The 19,319-nt window shown below is 44.0% G+C and overlaps 1 protein-coding gene across 1 annotated transcript; it reads left to right on the plus strand.

Moving 5' to 3' along the window:
- Positions 1 to 6,586: 6,586 nt before the first annotated feature.
- On the plus strand, positions 6,587 to 7,876 carry LOC109881020 (claudin-4-like). The gene has a single exon (XM_020473195.2). The coding sequence runs from the start codon at positions 6,739 to 6,741 to the stop codon at positions 7,372 to 7,374; it is 636 nt and encodes a 211-aa protein (XP_020328784.1). The 5' UTR covers positions 6,587 to 6,738; the 3' UTR covers positions 7,375 to 7,876.
- The last annotated feature ends 11,443 nt before the right edge of the window (positions 7,877 to 19,319 follow it).

Here is a 19,319-nt window from a genome sequence, read left to right on the forward strand (position 1 = left end):
CATCTCATATGTATATACTGTTTTCTATACTATTCTACTGTATCTTAGTCCGTTCCGCTCTGACATTGCTCGTCCATATGTATATAGTCTTAATTCATTCCTACTTAGATTTGTGTGTATTGGGTATATGTTGTGTAATTTGTTAGATATTACTTGTTAGATATTACTGCACTGTTGGAGCTAGAAGCACAAGCATTTCGCTACACCCGCAATAACATCTGCTAATCACATGTATGTGACCAATACAATTTAATTTGTAGACGTACAGTAGAGTGAGCTACAAAAGTATTGGGACAGTGACACATTTTTTGTTACTTTGTACTGCAGCAATTGATACAATGACTATGAGGTTAAAGTTCAGACTGTCAGATTTCATTTGAGGGTTTTGCCATCCATATCGGGCGAACCGTTTAGAAATTACAGCACAAAAGTTTTGTATTTGGTCCCATATTCCTAGCATGCAATGTCACAAGCTTGATGTCGTAATTGCGTCCTATGAATATGGGACCAAATACTAATCTTTTTACTACTTTAATACACATATACTGTAAGTGAATTTGTTCCAATACTTTTGTCCAAAATAATAAAAAAATGCTTCACTGTCACAATAATTACAGAGGGCACTGAATCTCTATGGTGTCAATAGTTGTGGTTGTTACCGTTTCGGTTTGGACAATTTTGGTCTGTAAAGAAACCCATAGCTAACATATGGCTGGCTAGCTTTCTTTTGGACAGATGTACATTCCAGCAAACATACATTTTAGTCCCCAAACCCCACTTGACATACTTATTGATATATTACCTGTACGGTAGTGACACTTCTTAGATGAAGATTTACCAACTTCCTCTTTAATTTTATAGACCTTGGCACTCTAACAACAAAAAAACATACATGTCATCCTGCTAACTCCTCTGAAAGGGACACCCCTGTTCTGGAAAAGACCCAAGAGGTTTAACCAAAGCAACAGTACATAGTTGGCCATAACTTTTGCCGACTCCTTCTGGAATAAATATTTGCCACATATGTCCTGAAAAATTCACAATATAAACTCGTCACCTGGTGATATGTGTAGGGGTGTGGTTTAAGGCACATTCATTCTACAGTCTTTTAATGTGTTGGTGTGCAAATTCAATCTGGAGTGCCAGAGTACGCCCAGATTGCCCTCGGGGCATTCGTAAATCGAGAGCGCTCTCAGATTGAGCACTACTGCGAACGGACAGAGGGCACACTGAACGGTCTGGCTGAAGAGTAGGTTTGATCCCAGCGTGCTGGCCTCACAGCGGTAGTCAAGCACCCAAGCTAACTGGCTAACTACTTCCAGACACAAATGAGAGAACACATCACTCTGACCATTTTACTCGCCCTAGCAGAGCTGATTAGGCTGTTTTTATGATAAAACGACACAGAGTTACACATGGAGTAAAACAAACATACAGTCAATAATACAGTATAAACAAGTCTATATACAATGTGAGCAAATGAGGTGAGAAGGGAGGTAAAGGCAAAAAAGGCCATGGTGGCAAAGTAAATACAATATAGCAAGTAAAACACTGGAATGGTAGTTTTGCAATGGAAGAATGTGCAAAGTAGAAATAAAAATAATGGGGTGCAAAGGAGCAAAATAAATAAATAAATAAAAATTAAATACATTTGGGAAAGAGGTAGTTGTTTGGGCTAAATTATAGGTGGGCTATGTACAGGTGAAGTAATCTGTGAGCTGCTCTGACAGTTGGTGCTTAAAGCTAGTGAGGGAGATGTGTTTCCAGTTTCAGAGATTTTTGTAGTTCGTTCCAGTCATTGGCAGCAGAGAACTGGAAGGAGAGGTGGCCAAAGAAAGAATTGGTTTTGGGGGTGACTAGAGAGATATACCTGCTGGAGCGTGTGCTACAGGTGGGAGATGCTATGGTGACCAGCGAGCTGAGATAAGGGGGGACTTTACCTAGCAGGGTCTTGTAGATGACATGGAGCCAGTGGGTTTGGCGACGAGTATGACGCGAGGGCCAGCCAACGAGAGCGTACAGGTCGCAATGGTGGGTAGTATATGGGGCTTTGGTGACAAAACGGATTGCACTGTGATAGACTGCATCCAATTTGTTGAGTAGGGTATTGGAGGCTATTTTGTAAATGACATCGCCAAAGTCGAGGATTGGTAGGATGGTCAGTTTTACAAGGGTATGTTTGGCAGCATGAGTGAAGGATGCTTTGTTGTGAAATAGGAAGCCAATACTAGATTTAACTTTGGATTGGAGATGTTTGATATGGATCTGGAAGGAGAGTTTACAGTCTAACCAGACACCTAAGTATTTGTAGTTGTCCACGTATTCTAAGTCCGAGCCGTCCAGAGTAGTGATGTTGGACAGGCGGGTAGGTGCAGGTAGCAATCGGTTGAAGAGCATGCATTTAGTTTTACTTGTATTTAAGAGCAATTGGAGGCCACGGAAGGAGAGTTGTATGGCATTGAAGCTTGCCTGGAGGGTTGTTAACACAGTGTCCAAAGAAGGGCCGGAAGTATACAGAATGGTGTCGTCTGCGTAGAGGTGGATCAGAGACTCACCAGCAGCAAGAGCGACCTCATTGATGTATACAGAGAAGAGAGTCGGTCCAAGAATTGAACCCTGTGGCACCCTAATAGAGACTGCCAGAGGTCCGGACAGCAGACCCTCCGATTTGACACACTGAACTCTATCAGAGAAGTAGTTGGTGAACCAGGCGAGGCAATCATTTGAGAAACCAAGGCTATCGAGATGAGGATGTGGTGATTGACAGAGTCGAAAGCCTTGGCCAGATCAATTAATACGGCTGCACAGTAATGTTTCTTATCGATGGCGGTTAAGATATCGTTTAGGACCTTGAGCGTGGCTGAGGTGCACCCATGACCAGCTCTGAAACCAGATTGCATAGCAGAGAAGGTATGGTGAGATTCGAAATGGTCGGTAATCTGTTTGTTGACTTGGCTTTCGAAGACCTTAGAAAGGCATGGTAGGATAGATATAGGTCTGTAGCAGTTTGGGTCAAGAGTGTGTCCCCCTTTGAAGAGGGGGATGACCGCAGCTGCTTTCCAATCTTTGGGAATCTCAGACGACACTAAAGAGAGGTTGAACAGGCTAGTAATAGGGGTGGCAACAATTTTGGCAGATAATTTTAGAAAGAAAGGGTCCAGATTGTCTAGCCCGGCTGATTTGTAGGGGTCCAGATTTTGCAGCTCTTTCAGAACATCAGCTGAATGGATTTGGGAGAAAGAGAAATGGGGAAGGCTTGGGCGAGTTGCTGTTGGGGGTGCAGTGCTGTTGACCGGGGTAGGAGTAGCCAGGTGGAAAGCATGGCCAGCCGTAGAAAAATGCTTATTGAAATTCTCAATTATGGTGGATTTATCAGTGGTGACAGTGTTTCCTATCTTCAGTGCAGTGGGCAGCTGGGAGGAGGTGTTCTTATTCTTCATGGACTTTACAGTGTCCCAGAACTTTTTTGAGTTAGTGTTGCAGGAAGCAAATTTCTGCTTGAAAAAGCTAGCCTTGGCTTTTCTAACTGCCTGTGTATAATGGTTTCTAGCTTCCCTGAACAGCTGCATATCACGGGGGCTGTTCGATGCTAATGCAGAACGCCATAGGATGTTTTTGTGTTGGTTAAGGGCAGTCAGGTCTGGGGAGAACCAAGGGCTATATCTGTTCCTGGTTCTAAATTTCTTGAATGGGGCATGTTTATTTAAGATGGTTAGGAAGGCATTTAAAAAAAATATCCAGGCATCCTCTACTGACGGGATGAGATCAATATCCTTCCAGGATACCCCGGCCAGTTCGATTAGAAAGGCCTGCTCGCAGAAGTGTTTCAGGGAGCGTTTTACAGTGATGAGTGGAGGTCGTTTGACCGCTGACCCATTACGGATGCAGGCAATGAGGCAGTGATCGCTGAGATCTTGGGTGAAGACAGCAGAGGTGTATTTAGAGGGGAAGTTGGTTAGGATGATATCTATGAGGGTGCCCGTGTTTAAGGCTTTGGGGAGGTACCTGGTAGGTTCATTGATAATTTGTGTGAGATTGAGGGCATCAAGTTTAGATTGTAGGATGGCTGGGGTGTTAAGCATGTTCCAGTTTAGGTCGCCTAGCAGCACGAGCTCTGAAGATAGATGGGGGGCAATCAGTTCACATATGGTGTCCAGAGCACAGCTGGGGGCAGAGGGTGGTCTATAGCAGGCGGCAACGGTGAGAGACTTGTTTTTAGAGAGGTGGATTTTTAAAAGTAGAAGTTCAAATTGTTTGGGTACAGACCTGGATAGTAGGACAGAACTCTGCAGGCTATCTTTGCAGTAGATTGCAACACTGGCAGTTCTATCTTGTCTGAAAATGTTGTAGTTTGGAATTAAAATGTCTGAATTTTTGGTGGTCTTCCTAAGCCAGGATTCAGACACAGCTAGAACATCCGGGTTGGCAGAGTGTGCTAAAGCAGTGAATAGAACAAACTTAGGGAGGAGGCTTCTAATGTTAACATGCATGAAACCAAGGCTATTACGGTTACAGAAGTCGTCAAAAGAGAGCGCCTGGGGAATAGGAGTGGAGGACCTGGATTCACCTCTACATCGCCAGAGGAACATAGGAGGAGTAGAATAAGGGTACGGCTAAAAGCTATGAGAATTGGTCGTCTAGAACGTCTGGAACAGAGAGTAAAAGGAGGTTTCTGGGGGCGATAAAATAGCATCAATGTATAATGTACAGACAAAGGTATGGTAGGATGTGAATACAGTGGAGGTAAACCTAGGTATTGAGTGATGAAGAGAGAGATATTGTCTCTGAGAAACATCATTGAAACCTGGAGATGTCATTGCGTGTGTGGGTGGTGGAACTAATAGGTTGGATAAGGTATAGTGAGCAGGACTAGAGGCTCTACAGTGAAATAAGTGAAATAAGCCAATAAACACTAATCAGAACAGCAATGGACATATTGACATTAAGGAGAGGCATGCTTAGTCGAGTGATCAAAAGGGTCCAGTGAGTGGAGAGGTTGGTTGGGGGTCACGGCGATTTAGACAGCTAGCCAGGGCATCGGTAGCAAGCTAGCATAGGATGGAGGTCTGTTGTTAGCCACCTCTTGCGTTCCGTCAGTAGATTAGTGGGGTTCCGTGTGGTAGAGGGGATTAATCCAAATCACACAACAACAAAAATAAAAACAATAAATATAGTTATAGAGGCCCAAGAAGAAAACATAATAATAATAAAAATAAATAAATTGTCCGATTGTCTATTCAGATAAGTAAGACAGCTAACGGTTAGCAGGCCGCAGATGGGCGTTCAGGTAACGTCGCGACGGAGGAGCCAGCCGGATCTCCTTCGGGTAGATAACGTCGGCAGTCCAGTTGTGAAGGCCCGGTGGGGCTCCGCGTAGGCAGTAAAACGGGTCCGGATAGGTGACTGCAGCCCAGGAGTGATTGATGGAACTCAGGAGTGATTGACAGAGCTGGCTAGCTCCGGAATATTTGATGTTTGCTCCGGAATCGACGAAAGGCGATAGTCACACGGATAGCAGCTAGCTAGCTGTGAGATCCGGGTATGAATGTCCAGAGAGCAGTTGAAATCCAGGGACATGGAGAGAAAAATTGGTCCGGTATGTTCCGTTCCGAGCCGCGCTGCGCCGTACAAAACTGGCGATAGATTTTCGAGCTAAAGGATAGCTGATGACCACAAACCGTGGTTAGCTGAATACTAACGATTTGCAAGTAAAGAAGCTAACTAGCTTCTGAACTAGCTCCTGATTAGCTTCTGGATTAGCTTCTGGGCTAGCTTCTGGCTAGCTCCTGGCTAGCTTCTGGCTAGTTTCAGGCTAGCTTCTTGGAGTTTCTGGCTAGCTTCTTGGAGGATTACAGATTTGAGGTAAATAATACTTTTTTATAAATATAAATTGGTGAGGCGGGTTGCAGGAGAGTGTTTTGAAGAAGAGTTGATGGAAAATAAAAATAAAATGTGTGTGAAAAAAGTTGTAAATATATATATATACAGGACACGACAAGACGAGGACAAAACACGTCTGAACTGAGTAACAGTATCTGTCGAACTGCTTTGCTTTATCTTGGCCAGGTTGCAATTGTAAATGAGAACTTGTTCTCAACTTGCCTACCTGGTTAAATAAAGGTAAAATAAATAAATAAATCAAATGTTATCCAGAGCGTTGGTGACTGTAACTGCTGCTGGCAACAATTTAATTACGCTTTTTTGCCAACATTTACTGGAACCGGCCATATTCAACAGGTGTTGAGCGTTAGTAAATTCATCAGTTGTTCTGTGCACTGGCACGAGTGTGCCCGTGTGTTTCGGTAGTGATATCACAAGGTGGGACTGCCTTCTTTTGAGGGAAGATGCTTCAAAATAAACAAAACTACTAATTAGATCAGTGTCTTTCAATGTAAAACAACGCAATATGTTCTATTGAAATAATAGTGTTAAATACAAAAATCAGACAATCATTTTCAAACATGAAGTTTCGGAATCAGGGATTGGGACAGAAATAGATGTATAAACAATAGGAGAGTTTCGGGTCAGGTGACATACCTTAGGAAACCAGTTTCACTTGGTTGATGAGAGAGAAAAACTCCACCCTATTCCGTCACTTTTCACGGTAAACCCTATAAGTCAGAGACGTAGAGTAGGTGAGTTCTTCATTGTCAACATCTACCCTGTTCAGACTATACTCTCCTGTCTCTCTCTCCCTCCGTCAACTCAATCCATCCATTCTACCAGGGCTCCATCAGGATGGTGTCAGCTGGGTTACAGATGCTGGGCACGGCCCTGGCGATCATCGGCTGGCTGGGAAGCATCATCATCTGTGCTCTGCCCATGTGGAAGGTGACAGCTTTCATCGGAGCTAACATCGTCACCGCTCAGGTCATCTGGGAAGGGTTATGGATGAACTGTGTGACCCAGAGCACGGGCCAGATGCAGTGTAAGGTCTACGACTCCCTCCTGGCCTTACCTCAGGACCTGCAGGCCGCCAGGGCTCTGATCATAATCGCCATAATTGCCGGCGTGTTCGCCATCCTGCTTGGCATCGCCGGCGGGAAGTGCACCAACTTCGTGGATAACGAGAGGTCCAAGGCCAAGGTAGCCATCGCTAGCGGAGTCGTCTTCCTCATTGCTGCCCTTCTGGTTCTGGTCCCTGTCTGCTGGTCGGCCAACACCATCATCCGAGACTTCTACAACCCCCTTTTGGTCGAGGCCCAGAGAAGGGAGCTGGGAGCCTCACTCTACATCGGCTGGGGCTCCGCAGGGCTGATGATCCTGGGCGGGGCGCTCCTCTGCTGCTCCTGCCCCCCCAAAGAAGAGAACCACAATGTCGAGTACTCCAAGGCTGCTAGTTTCGTGGCTGGCAGCATCAAGGCCTACGTCTAGAGGGTTAGACACACCACAGACCACAGATCAGACCACCACAGACCAGCACCAAGGGATGAGGGGATGGATAGCCTGCCTGGGTGAGAGGACTGGGAGGTGGTGGTGGTGACAACGGGACTCTCCAGGTTGTTCACTGTGCTGTTTTTACTGATGCTTTTCCCACAATCTTTGCATGAATGAAGTTTCTCTCTCGTGTGAATTTGCTGATGGAGTTTTTTGCTTTTACTGTCATGTTCGACTGTGGTACCAAAGTGAAATATATGATGTATGAGTGGGTTGACAGTGTGTTGGCTAAAGTATGTACTTTTCTAGTTAGTGTAAAATGTGATGTCAGTTACTGTGCAACCCATTTAGTCAAGTGTAGAGGAATCCTTTTCTCAGGCCTCAAGTCTACAATCAAACATCGTAAAAACAGAATTCCACTCACTTTTGAAGACACTGTTATTTTTAATTTGAAAGCATGTTTTTGGACTCTTTGTCGAATTTTAGTTGTAAAACAACAAGTTCATGAATTAGGGAAGGTTGGATTTAACTGGTTGATTAACATTGTTTTCTGTTTTTGTATGTCGCCTTCCGAAGGTCACATGGATTTGTTTTGTTTTTATCACTCAATACTAGCATATATTATTAATATTATCCTATATTATCCACATCCTAAGACATATTTAAAAAACGATATATTAAGTATTCTATTATTCCAAGTAAACGTTTTAATAAACAATTATATTTCAAAGTATTGTTGGATCCTTTTTTAAACTTGACCTCATAATGACTGGTTGTTTTCCTGAGGGGAATAGCACAATGTGTATATGTATGTGTGTCACACACCGAAAGTGTGTGTAGTGTGACGCACCGAAAACAACTTGTTGGGCAGTGCTGCACTCAAATATTTGTGCATGAAGGAATCTGTGCAAACAGGTATGTTACTAAGAGATGTGACAATGTGGCCTACTTCAGAGGAAATGCTACAAATCAACACACAGAGAGAGGGGGAGATGAAGAAGTAGAAACAGAGAGGGAGATGAAGAAGTAGAAACAGAGGGGGAGATGAAGAAGTAGAAACAGAGAGGGGGAGACTACTCAGTCAAGTAGGCCTGCTAGTGATAGTGGTGGAGATGTATTAGTGATAGTGGTGGAACCAGCACCTCCACACGTGGAGATGTATCCACTCAGTCAAGTAGACCTACTCCACGACCCACAGCAACGCAGTCTTCTATGGACCAGTTTATGCAAAAGTCTATGTCTGTAGCAAAACAAGGCCAAATTGATATTGTATTGGCTAAAATGATTGCCACCAATTTCGATTGTGGAGGACAGGGATTTTAGAAATTATAGCAATAGTCTCAGCTTTGAGAGAAGAAGCCTCTTCAGTCACATGCAGGAACCATCATTAATAATGAATAATATAAATCATGCTTATATGACTTGTTTGTGTAGCCTTATATAAGGACTGAAAGAGAACACCCTCTTCAGGGTTTTCATCAAGCATGTATTGAGTTTGTGAACCTCTCATGCCATAATAATGAAGATTGATTCATTTATATTGAGCTGAAGTCCTTAGTGGTGAATTTCCACAACACTACTTTTTGAAAGAGACTCGAGAACAATCATGGTAATAATGTACTCAGAAAAGATCAGCACCAGAGACATCCAGACTTGGCTTTCCTTCCATTACACTGTAATACTGGACATATAGTTAATTAATAGATTAGGATGTTATTAGAACAGGTGCTAGGGGCTTTGTTGTCTGCCTTAGAAAAGACTTCGGAAGATTGCAGCACATGCCATCAATTATCCAATTAGGACATTGTAGGGGCCATATCTTCAATGCAAACCAGCCCAAAGACTGCAGCAAGTGTGGTTCCCTAGGTTGTGTTGCAGCCGAAAACACACTCACCTTCTGCAGGAGCTCTGAACATACCCAAGAGAGACCAAGGAATTAAGTGCAACGTGGATAGAGCCACCAACTACTCCTTCAGAACCTGCCCAACCACTCGTTTAGAACCTGCCCAACTACTCCTTCAGAACCTGCCCAACCACTCCTTCAGAACCTGCCCAACCACTCCTTTAGAACCTGCCCAACCACTCCTTTAGAACCTGCCCAACTACTCCTTTAGAACCTGCCCAACCACTCCTTTAGAACCTGCCCAACTACTCCTTTAGAACCTGCCCAACTACTCCTTTAGAACCTGCCCAACCACTCCTTTAGAACCTGCCCAACCACTCCTTCAGAACCTGCCCAACCACTCCTTCAGAACCTGCCCAACCACTCCTTTGGAACCTGCCCAACCACTCCTTTAGAACCTGCCCAACCACTCCTTTAGAACCTGCCCAACCACTCCTTCAGAACCTGCCCAACCACTCCTTCAGAACCTGCCCAACCACTCCTTTAGAACCTGCCCAACCACTCCTTTAGAACCTGCCCAACCACTCCTTTAGAACCTGCCCAACCACTCCTTTAGATCCTGCCCAACCACTCCTTTAGAACCTGCCCAACCACTCCTTTAGATCCTGCCCAACCACTCCTTTAGAGCCTGCCCAACCACTCCTTTAGAACCTGCCCAACCACTCCTTTAGAACCTGCCCAACTACTCCTTTAGAACCTGCCCAACCACTCCTTTAGAACCTGCCCAACTACTCCTTTAGAACCTGACCAACCACTCCTTTAGAACCTGCCCAACCACTCCTTTCGAACCTGCCCAACTACTCCTTTAGAACCTGCCCAACCACTCCTTCAGAACCTGCCCAACTACTCCTTTAGAACCTGCCCAACCACTCCTTTAGAACGTGCCCAACCACTCCTTTCAAACCTGCCCAACCACTCCTTTAGAACCTGCCCAACCACTCCTTTAGAACCTGCCCAACCACTCCTTCAGAACCTGCCCAACCACTCCTTTAGAACCTGCCCACACACAGGACGCACTGGGAACCCTCTTAGGCCTCACTCCCCCCTATCTGAGATACTTACTGCAGCCCTCATCTTCCACAACAACACCCGTTACGCCACTCACATTCTGTTGAAGGTTCCCAAAGCACACACATCCCTGGGTCACTCCTCTTTTCAGTTTGCTGCAGCAAGCGACTGGAACGAGCTAGAAAAAAAAAACACTCAAACTGGACAGTTTAATCTCCATCTCTTCATTCAAAGACTCAATCATGGACACTTTTACTGACAGTTGTGGCTGCTTCGCATGATGTATTGTTCTCTCTACCTTCTTGTCCTTTGTGTTGTTGTCTGTGCCCAATAATGTTTGTACCATGTTTTGTGTTGCTACCATGCTGTGTTTTCATGTGTTGCTGCCATGCTAAGCTGTCTTAGGTCTCTCTTTATGTAGTATTGTGGTGTCTCTCTTGTCTTGACGTATGTTTTGTCCTATATCTATATATATATATTATATATATATCTCTATCTATCTATATATATTTTATCCCAGCCCCCGTCCATGCCGGGTAGACTGTCATTGTAAGTAAGAATTTGTTCTTAACTGACTTGCCTAGTTAAATAAAATTAATCTAAAATATGCCAACAGAACAAGACAGCATGACCCCAACAGGCCAGACGCTCCACCTGAGAGCAACCAACCTCCTCCCCCACAACCACCAAGCCCCTCACCAGGATGAACCAGACCAACAGAGTGCGCCCGGATCTTCTGCTAACGACATACAGCCCAGACCCGCCAGCCTTGCAACAACCAGCGAAGGTCAAGCAGATTGGAGAGCTCACCCAACCCTCATCACAGTTGATAAAAAGGAGACCTGCATGACTTCTGCGCCCAACCATCCAGCCCAGCCACCTGAGATCGACCAGAGATAATCAACCAGCTAACAGCAGTCAGATGGTACTGAGACAAGACCACCTGCGACCTCTGCCCAGGAGCTTCTGGAAACTCTGATGTCAGACCTTCCTCCGACATCCTCTGATCTCTTTGGTCAGGTGACAACTAAAACAAGCCCTCAGGGGTAGCTATTCTCTTCAGAGGTCGGTCCTTCACATTACAATGTTATTATATTTCTGACCATTTCGAACATGTTTACCGGAATTTCGGGAAAACCAGGCAATTTATTGAAAGTAATTTTATAACCATAGTTGCACCATTGTTCTTACATAATATAACCATATACAATTTCAGCAGCACACGTTAGAGTGATTTACTGTGCCACAGTAATGGTGCGTAGGTGAAATCCCTGGGGAAGCCAAGACAGGTGTAGGTCATGACAGGATTTTTAAAAATCCATATTACAACATGTGTGTTGTAATAATTGCATGATTTGCTCTATAACCTGTTAGTTCATATGCCTTGACACCGTGATATATAGGTCTGAGGCCGAGACAATAAGAAGATACAGTGATATATAGGTTTGAGGCCGAGACAATAAGAAGAAACAGTGATATATAGGTCTGAGTCCGAGACAATAAGAAGATACAGTGATATATAGGTTTGAGGCCGAGACAATAAGAAGAAACAGTGATATATAGGTCTGAGGCCGAGACAATAAGAAGATACAGTGATATATAGGTCTGAGGCCGAGACAATAAGAAGATACAGTGATATATAGGTCTGAGGCCGAGACAATAAGAAGATACAGTGATATATAGGTCTGAGGCCGAGACAATAAGAAGATACAGTGATATATAGGTCTGAGGCCGAGACAATAAGAAGATACAGTGATATATAGGTCTGAGGCCGAGACAATAAGAAGATACAGTGATATATAGGTCTGAGGCCGAGACAATAAGAAGATACAGTGATATATAGGTCTGAGGCCGAGACAATAAGAAGATACAGTGATATATAGGTCTGAGGCCGAGACAATAAGAAGATACAGTGATATATAGGTCTGAGGCTGAGACAATAAGAAGATACAGTGATATATAGGTCTGAGGCCGAGACAATAAGAAGACACCGTGATATATAGGTCTGAGGCCGAGACAATAAGAAGACACCGTGATATATAGGTCTGAGGCCGAGACAATGAGAAGATACAGTGATATATAGGTCTGAGGCCGAGACAATAAGAAGATACAGTGATATATAGGTCTGAGGCCGAGACAATAAGAAGATACAGTGATATATATAGGTCTGAGGCCGAGACAATAAGAAGACACCGTGATATATAGGTCTGAGGCCGAGACAATAAGAAGACACAGTGATATATAGGTCTGAGGCCGAGACAATAAGAAGATACAGTGATATATAGGTCTGAGGCCGAGACAATAAGAAGACACCGTGATATATAGGTCTGAGGCCGAGACAATAAGAAGATACAGTGATATATAGGTCTGAGGCCGAGACAATAAGAAGATACAGTGATATATAGGTCTGAGGCCGAGACAATAAGAAGATACAGTGATATATAGGTCTGAGGCCGAGACAATAAGAAGATACAGTGATATATAGGTCTGAGGCCGAGACAATAAGAAGATACAGTGATATATAGGTCTGAGGCCGAGACAATAAGAAGATACAGTGATATATAGGTCTGAGGCCGAGACAATAAGAAGACACAGTGATATATAGGTCTGAGGCCGAGACAATAAGAAGACACAGTGATATATAGGTCTGAGGCCGAGACAATAAGAAGATACAGTGATATATAGGTCTGAGCCCGAGACAATAAGAAGATACAGTGATATATAGGTCTGAGGCTGAGACAATAAGACGATACAGTGGCAGAATAAATTCAACCACACCTTTGTTTCATCACAAAACTGGAGAGCAACATCTGCCTGGTGAAGTCCACAAAGCATATTGCATGTAACAAACAGTTAGATGACCTACAGCATGGTCAATCAAGTTAAAGTAAAACTCTACCCAAAATACAGAAATCATCCACTATGATGCATTTTGCCTCAGATAATCCTAATGATTAAATACACATGATTTCTGTATTTTGAAAGTTACATATCATGAAAACTTGATTGCTGACAAGCACAACATTTTGGTACTGTCAACAATGGACTAATGAAACAAATACCAAAATATCCGTTTTGGGTGCAGTCCGCAAGTCGCAAAGAAAACAGGAGCTGCGTTAACAGTTCAACATCATCAAATCACCTCTGTCTAATACAGTGACGACTAAAAGATTCCATAAACAATTAGTACAATCAACGTCAGCTAAATATCATGTGGCTGTCCATGGAACTGATTTCCGTATGCGTTTGTGTGTTTTTATTTATTTATTTATTTACCTTTATTTAACCAGGTAGGCAAGTTGAGAACAAGTTCTCATTTACAATTGCGACCTGGCCAAGATAAAGCAAAGCAGTTCGACAGATAAAACGACACAGAGTTACACATGGAGTAAAAACAAACATACAGTCAATAATGCAGTATAAACAAGTCTATATACAATGTGAGCAAATGAGGTGAGAAGGGAGGTAAAGGCAAAAAAGGCCATGATGGCAAAGTAAATACAATATAGCAAGTAAAATACTGGAATGGTAGTTTTGCAATGGAAGTAAATAAAAAATAATGGGGTGCAAAGGAGCAAAATAAATAAATAAATTAAAATTAAATACAGTTGGGAAAGAGGTAGTTGTTTGGGCTAAATTATAGGTGGGCTATGTACAGGTGCAGTAATCTGTGAGCTGCTCTGACAGTTGGTGCTTAAAGCTAGTGAGGGAGATAAGTGTTTCCAGTTTCAGAGATTTTTGTAGTTCGTTCCAGTCATTGGCAGCAGAGAACTGGAAGGAGAGGCGGCCAAAAAAAGAATTGGTTTTGGGGGTGACTAGAGAGATATACCTGCTGGAGCGTGTGCTACAGGTGGGAGATGCTATGGTGACCAGCGAGCTGAGATAAGGGGGGACTTTACCTAGCAGGGTCTTGTAGATGACATGGAGCCAGTGGGTTTGGCGACGAGTATGAAGTGAGGGCCAGCCTACAAGAGCGTACAGGTCGCAATGGTGGGTAGTATATGGGGCTTTGGTGATAAAACGGATTGCACTGTGATAGACTGCATCCAATTTGTTGAGTAGGGTATTGGAGGCTATTTTGTAAATGACATCGCCAAAGTCGAGGATTGGTAGGATGGTCAGTTTTACAAGGGTATGTTTGGCAGCATGAGTGAAGGATGCTTTGTTGCAAAATAGGAAGACAATTCTAGATTTCACTTTGGATTGGAGATGTTTGATATGGGTCTGGAAGGAGAGTTTACAGTCTAACCAGACACCTAAGTATTTGTAGTTGTCCACGTATTCTAAGTCAGAGCCGTCCAGAGTAGTGATGTTGGACAGGCGGGTAGGTGCAGGTAGCGATCGGTTGAAGAGCATGCATTTAGTTTTACTTGTATTTAAGAGCAATTGGAGGCCACGGAAGGAGAGTTGTATGGCATTGAAGCTTGCCTGGAGGGTTGATAACACAGTGTCCAAAGAAGGGCCGGAAGTAAACAGAATGGTGTCGTCTGCGTAGAGATGGATCAGGGACTCACCAGCAGCAAGAGCGACCTCATTGATGTATACAGAGAAGAGAGTCGGTCCAAGAATTGAACCCTGTGGCACCCCCATAGAGACTGCCAGAGGTCCGGACAGCAGACCCTCCGATTTGACACACTGAACTCTATCAGAGAAGTAGTTGGTGAACCAGGCGAGGCAATCATTTGAGAAACCAAGGCTGTCGAGTCTGCCGATGAGGATATGGTGATTGACAGAGTCGAAAGCCTTGGCCAGATCAATGAATACGGCTGCACAGTAATGTTTCTTATCGATGGCGGTTAAGATATCGTTTAGGACCTTGAGCGTGGCTGAGGTGCACCCATGACCAGCTCTGAAACCAGATTGCATAGCAGAGAAGGTATGGTGAGATTCGAAAGGGTCGGTAATCTGTTTGTTGACTTGGCTTTCGAAGACCTTAGAAAGGCACGGTAGGATAGATATAGGTCTGTAGCAGTTTGGGTCAAGAGTGTCCCCCCCTTTGAAGAGGGGGATGACCGCAGCTGCTTTCCAATCTTTGGGAATCTCAGACGACACGAAAGAGAGGTTGAACAGGCTAGTAATAGGGGTGGCAACAATTTCGGCAGATAATTTTAGAAAGAAAGGGTCCAGATTGTCTAGCCCGGCTGATTTGTAGGGGTCCAGATTTTGCAGCTCTTTCAGAACATCAGCTGACTGGATTTGGGAGAAGGAGAAATGGGGAAGGCTTGGGCGAGTTGCTGTTGGGGGTGCAGTGCTGTTGTCCGGGGTAGGAGTAGCCAGGTGGAAAGCATGGCCAGCCGTAGAAAAATGCTTATTGAAATTCTCAATTATGGTGGATTTATCAGTGGTGACAGTGTTTCCTATCTTCAGTGCAGTGGGCAGCTGGGAGGAGGTGTTCTTATTCTCCATGGACTTTACAGTGTCCCAGAACTTTTTTGAGTTAGTGTTACAGGAAGCAAATTTCTGCTTGAAAAAGCTAGCCTTGGCTTTTCTAACTGCCTGTGTATAATGATTTCTAGCTTCCCTGAACAGCTGCATATCACGGGGGCTGTTCGATGCTAATGCAGAATGCCATAGGATGTTTTTGTGTTGGTTAAGGGCAGTCAGGTCTGGGGAGAACCAAGGGCTATATCTGTTCCTGGTTCTAAATTTCTTGAATGGGGCATGTTTATTTAAGATGGTTAGGAAGGCATTTAAAAAAAATATCCAGGCATCCTCTACTGACGGGATGAGATCAATATCCTTCCAGGATACCCCGGCCAGGTCGATTAGAAAGGCCTGCTCGCAGAAGTGTTTCAGGGAGCGTTTTACAGTGATGAGTGGAGGTCGTTTGACCGCTGACCCATTACGGATGCAGGCAATGAGGCAGTGATCGCTGAGATCTTGGTTGAAGACAGCAGAGGTGTATTTAGAGGGGAAGTTGGTTAGGATGATATCTATGAGGGTGCCCGTGTTTAAGGTTTTGGGGAGGTACCTGGTAGGTTCATTGATAATTTGTGTGAGATTGAGGGCATCAAGTTTAGATTGTAGGATGGCTGGGGTGTTAAGCATGTTCCAGTTTAGGTCGCCTAGCAGCACGAACTCTGAAGATAGATGGGGGGCAATCAGTTCACATATGGTGTCCAGAGCACAGCTGGGGGCAGAGGGTGGTCTATAGCAGGCGGCAACGGTGAGAGACTTGTTTTTAGAGAGGTGGTTCAAATTGTTTGGGTACAGACCTGGATAGTAGGACAGAACTCTGCAGGCTATCTTTGCAGTAGATTGCAACACCGCCCCCTTTGGCAGTTCTATCTTGTCTGAAAATGTTGTAGTTTGGAATTAAAATGTCTGAGTTTTTGGTGGTCTTCCTAAGCCAGGATTCAGACACAGCTAGAACATCTGGGTTGGCAGAGTGTGCTAAAGCAGTGAATAGAACAAACTTAGGGAGGAGGCTTCTAATGTTAACATGCATGAAACCAAGGCTATTACGGTTACAGAAGTCGTCAAAAGAGAGCGCCTGGGGAATAGGAGTGGAGCTAGGCACTGCAGGGCCTGGATTCACCTCTACATCGCCAGAGGAACATAGGAGGAGTAGAATAAGGGTACGGCTAAAAGCTATGAGAATTGGTCGTCTAGAACATCTGGAACATAGAGTAAAAGGAGGTTTCTGGGGGCGATAAAATAGCATCAAGGTATAATGTACAGACAAATGTATGGTAGGATGTGAATACAGTGGAGGTAAACCTAGGTATTGAGTGATGAAGAGAGAGATATTGTCTCTAGAAACATCGTTGAAACCAGGAGATGTCATTGCATGTGTGGGTGGTGGAACTAATAGGTTGGATAAGGTATAGTGAGCAGGACTAGAGGCTCTACAGTGAAATAAGCCAATAAACACTAACCAGAACAGCAATGGACAAGACATATTGACATTAAGGAGAGGCATGCTTAGTCGAGTGATCAAAAGGGTCCGGTGAGTGGAGAGGTTGGTTGGTGATTTAGACAGCTAGCCAGGGCATCGGTAGCAAGCTAGCATAGGACGGAGGTCTGTTGTTAGCCACCTCTTGCGTTCCGTCAGTAGATTAGTGGGGTTCCGTGTGGTAGAGGGGATTAATCCAAATCACACAACAACAACAAAAATAAAAACAATAGATATAGTTATAGAGGCCCAAGAAGAAAACATAATAATAATAATAAAAAATTTAAAAAAATAAAAAAATTGTCCGATTGTCTATTCAGATAGCAGCCGGTAAGACAGCTAACGGTTAGCAGGCCGCAGATGGGCGTTCAGGTAACGTCGCGACGGAGGAGCCAGCCGAATAACTCCTTCGGGTAGATAACGTTGGCAGTCCAGTTGTGTGCGTGCGTAAGTAGAGAAAAAACGTGTCTCCCCCTACTTGTAGAGAAACGCCAATGCCATCCTCCTCTCATGTTGCTGAAACGGTCTATGACTCTGTCATACAGTACACACTTTGAGTTTTAGTTGTCCTAGGCTACCTGGCTAATTGATCGTAGTGTAATGAAAGAGGCAGGAAGAGTCAGCTCGTCTGTGGTGGTCGGCAAACCCTCATCCTTCTGGCCCGTAGCCCTGCGTGGCATCGATTGTGCCACAAAAGTAGGCTGAAGTGGCAAAGTCAATATCAACTTTTATAAACACAGTGTCACATTTGATATTTATGCTCATAAACATTATTTTGTGTTAATTCTATGAGGGGGAGGGTGTTCAATTTAATCGTTGCCCCCTTTTACATTTAGATCGTTCCATTGCATGGGGCGGCAGGGTAGCCTAGTGGTTAGAGCGTTGGACTAGTTGGACTAGTAACCGAAAGTTTTCATGTTCAAATCCCTGAATCCCCGAGCTGACAAGGTACAAACCTGTCGTTCTGCCCCTGAACCCACTGTTCATAGGCCGTAATTGAAAATAAGAATGTGTTCTTAACTGACTTGCCTGGTTAAAACAAATAACACTGGGAACATCCTTTCAACTTCATTTCATGGGCAACAATTAGCCAGCTAGTTAACATTAGCCTACTACATCTAGCTACATATTGAACTTCCATCCTCTCAGGCCAGGGGCACAATGTATGGTTGGTTATAATCATTGGCCAATACAGAGAATTAAGTAAAACCATTCATGGCCAATTTAGGAAAGGACCCATTTTTATCCCTGTCAATGATGTTTAGCTTGATGTGATGTGATTGTGTGAAGTCAAATCTAAACTGGCTGTGCCACCCCCACAGCATCTGCAATGGATTAGTCCACTGAGACAGGCGCTAATCAGACTGGTGTCTTGTGCACCATGAAAAAATATATATATATTTGTGACTGCTTGACAAAATAAATCTCAGTTGACCAAAATGAGGCCATCCCTGGAGAAGGGACGGATGGATTTTCTGTTTGTCGACATTGGCAGTTTATTATTGTGATGTTGAAAACACAAACCATGATATTGAAGTGCTCAAAGTCAGTATAATTTGTTTATTGGTTGTGTGGTGTATTGTCACAGAAACGCAAGAAACTGTCAAGATGGTGCCGACAGATAGGCAGCTCTGCTTCTTGCTCCAAAGCAACTTTGTCCTACAAGCATTTCACCACACCCGCAATAACATTTACTAAACATGTGTATGTGACAAATAACATTTGGTTTGATTTGAAAAGCATGCTTTAGTGGCAAAGCCAATATCAACGTTTATAAACACAGGGTCACTACCGTTGTCATTTGTGCTCATTAACTTTATTTTGTGTTCAATGTATTTTACAGTAAACGGGGAGGGTCATGTGATAATGTTTTACTTTGGGGAGGGCGGGTGCATTTTTTTATTATGACACCTTGAGTTGGATCAGCCCCTCCCCCCTTACATTACACTCTACACAGCCTGCATTTCCATCTGTCCCCCTTGCACTGGCAACAAGCAGGATACTGTTTTCAGTGTCAACAACATAGATTTACCAGATAAGAGCACGCATGCACACACGCACACACACACACACACACACACACACACAAACTTAAAGGTGCAATTTCCAGTTATGTGACAAAACAAGCAGCACATA

Source organism: Oncorhynchus kisutch, linkage group LG29 (assembly GCF_002021735.2).
Source record: "Oncorhynchus kisutch isolate 150728-3 linkage group LG29, Okis_V2, whole genome shotgun sequence".
NCBI classification, from domain to species: domain Eukaryota; kingdom Metazoa; phylum Chordata; class Actinopteri; order Salmoniformes; family Salmonidae; genus Oncorhynchus; species Oncorhynchus kisutch.

Bases quoted from the DNA above. Each gene is read 5' to 3' on its own strand.
- LOC109881020 (XM_020473195.2), top strand. From the start codon at position 6,739: ATGGTGTCAGCTGGGTTACAGATGCTGGGCACGGCCCTGGCGATCATC.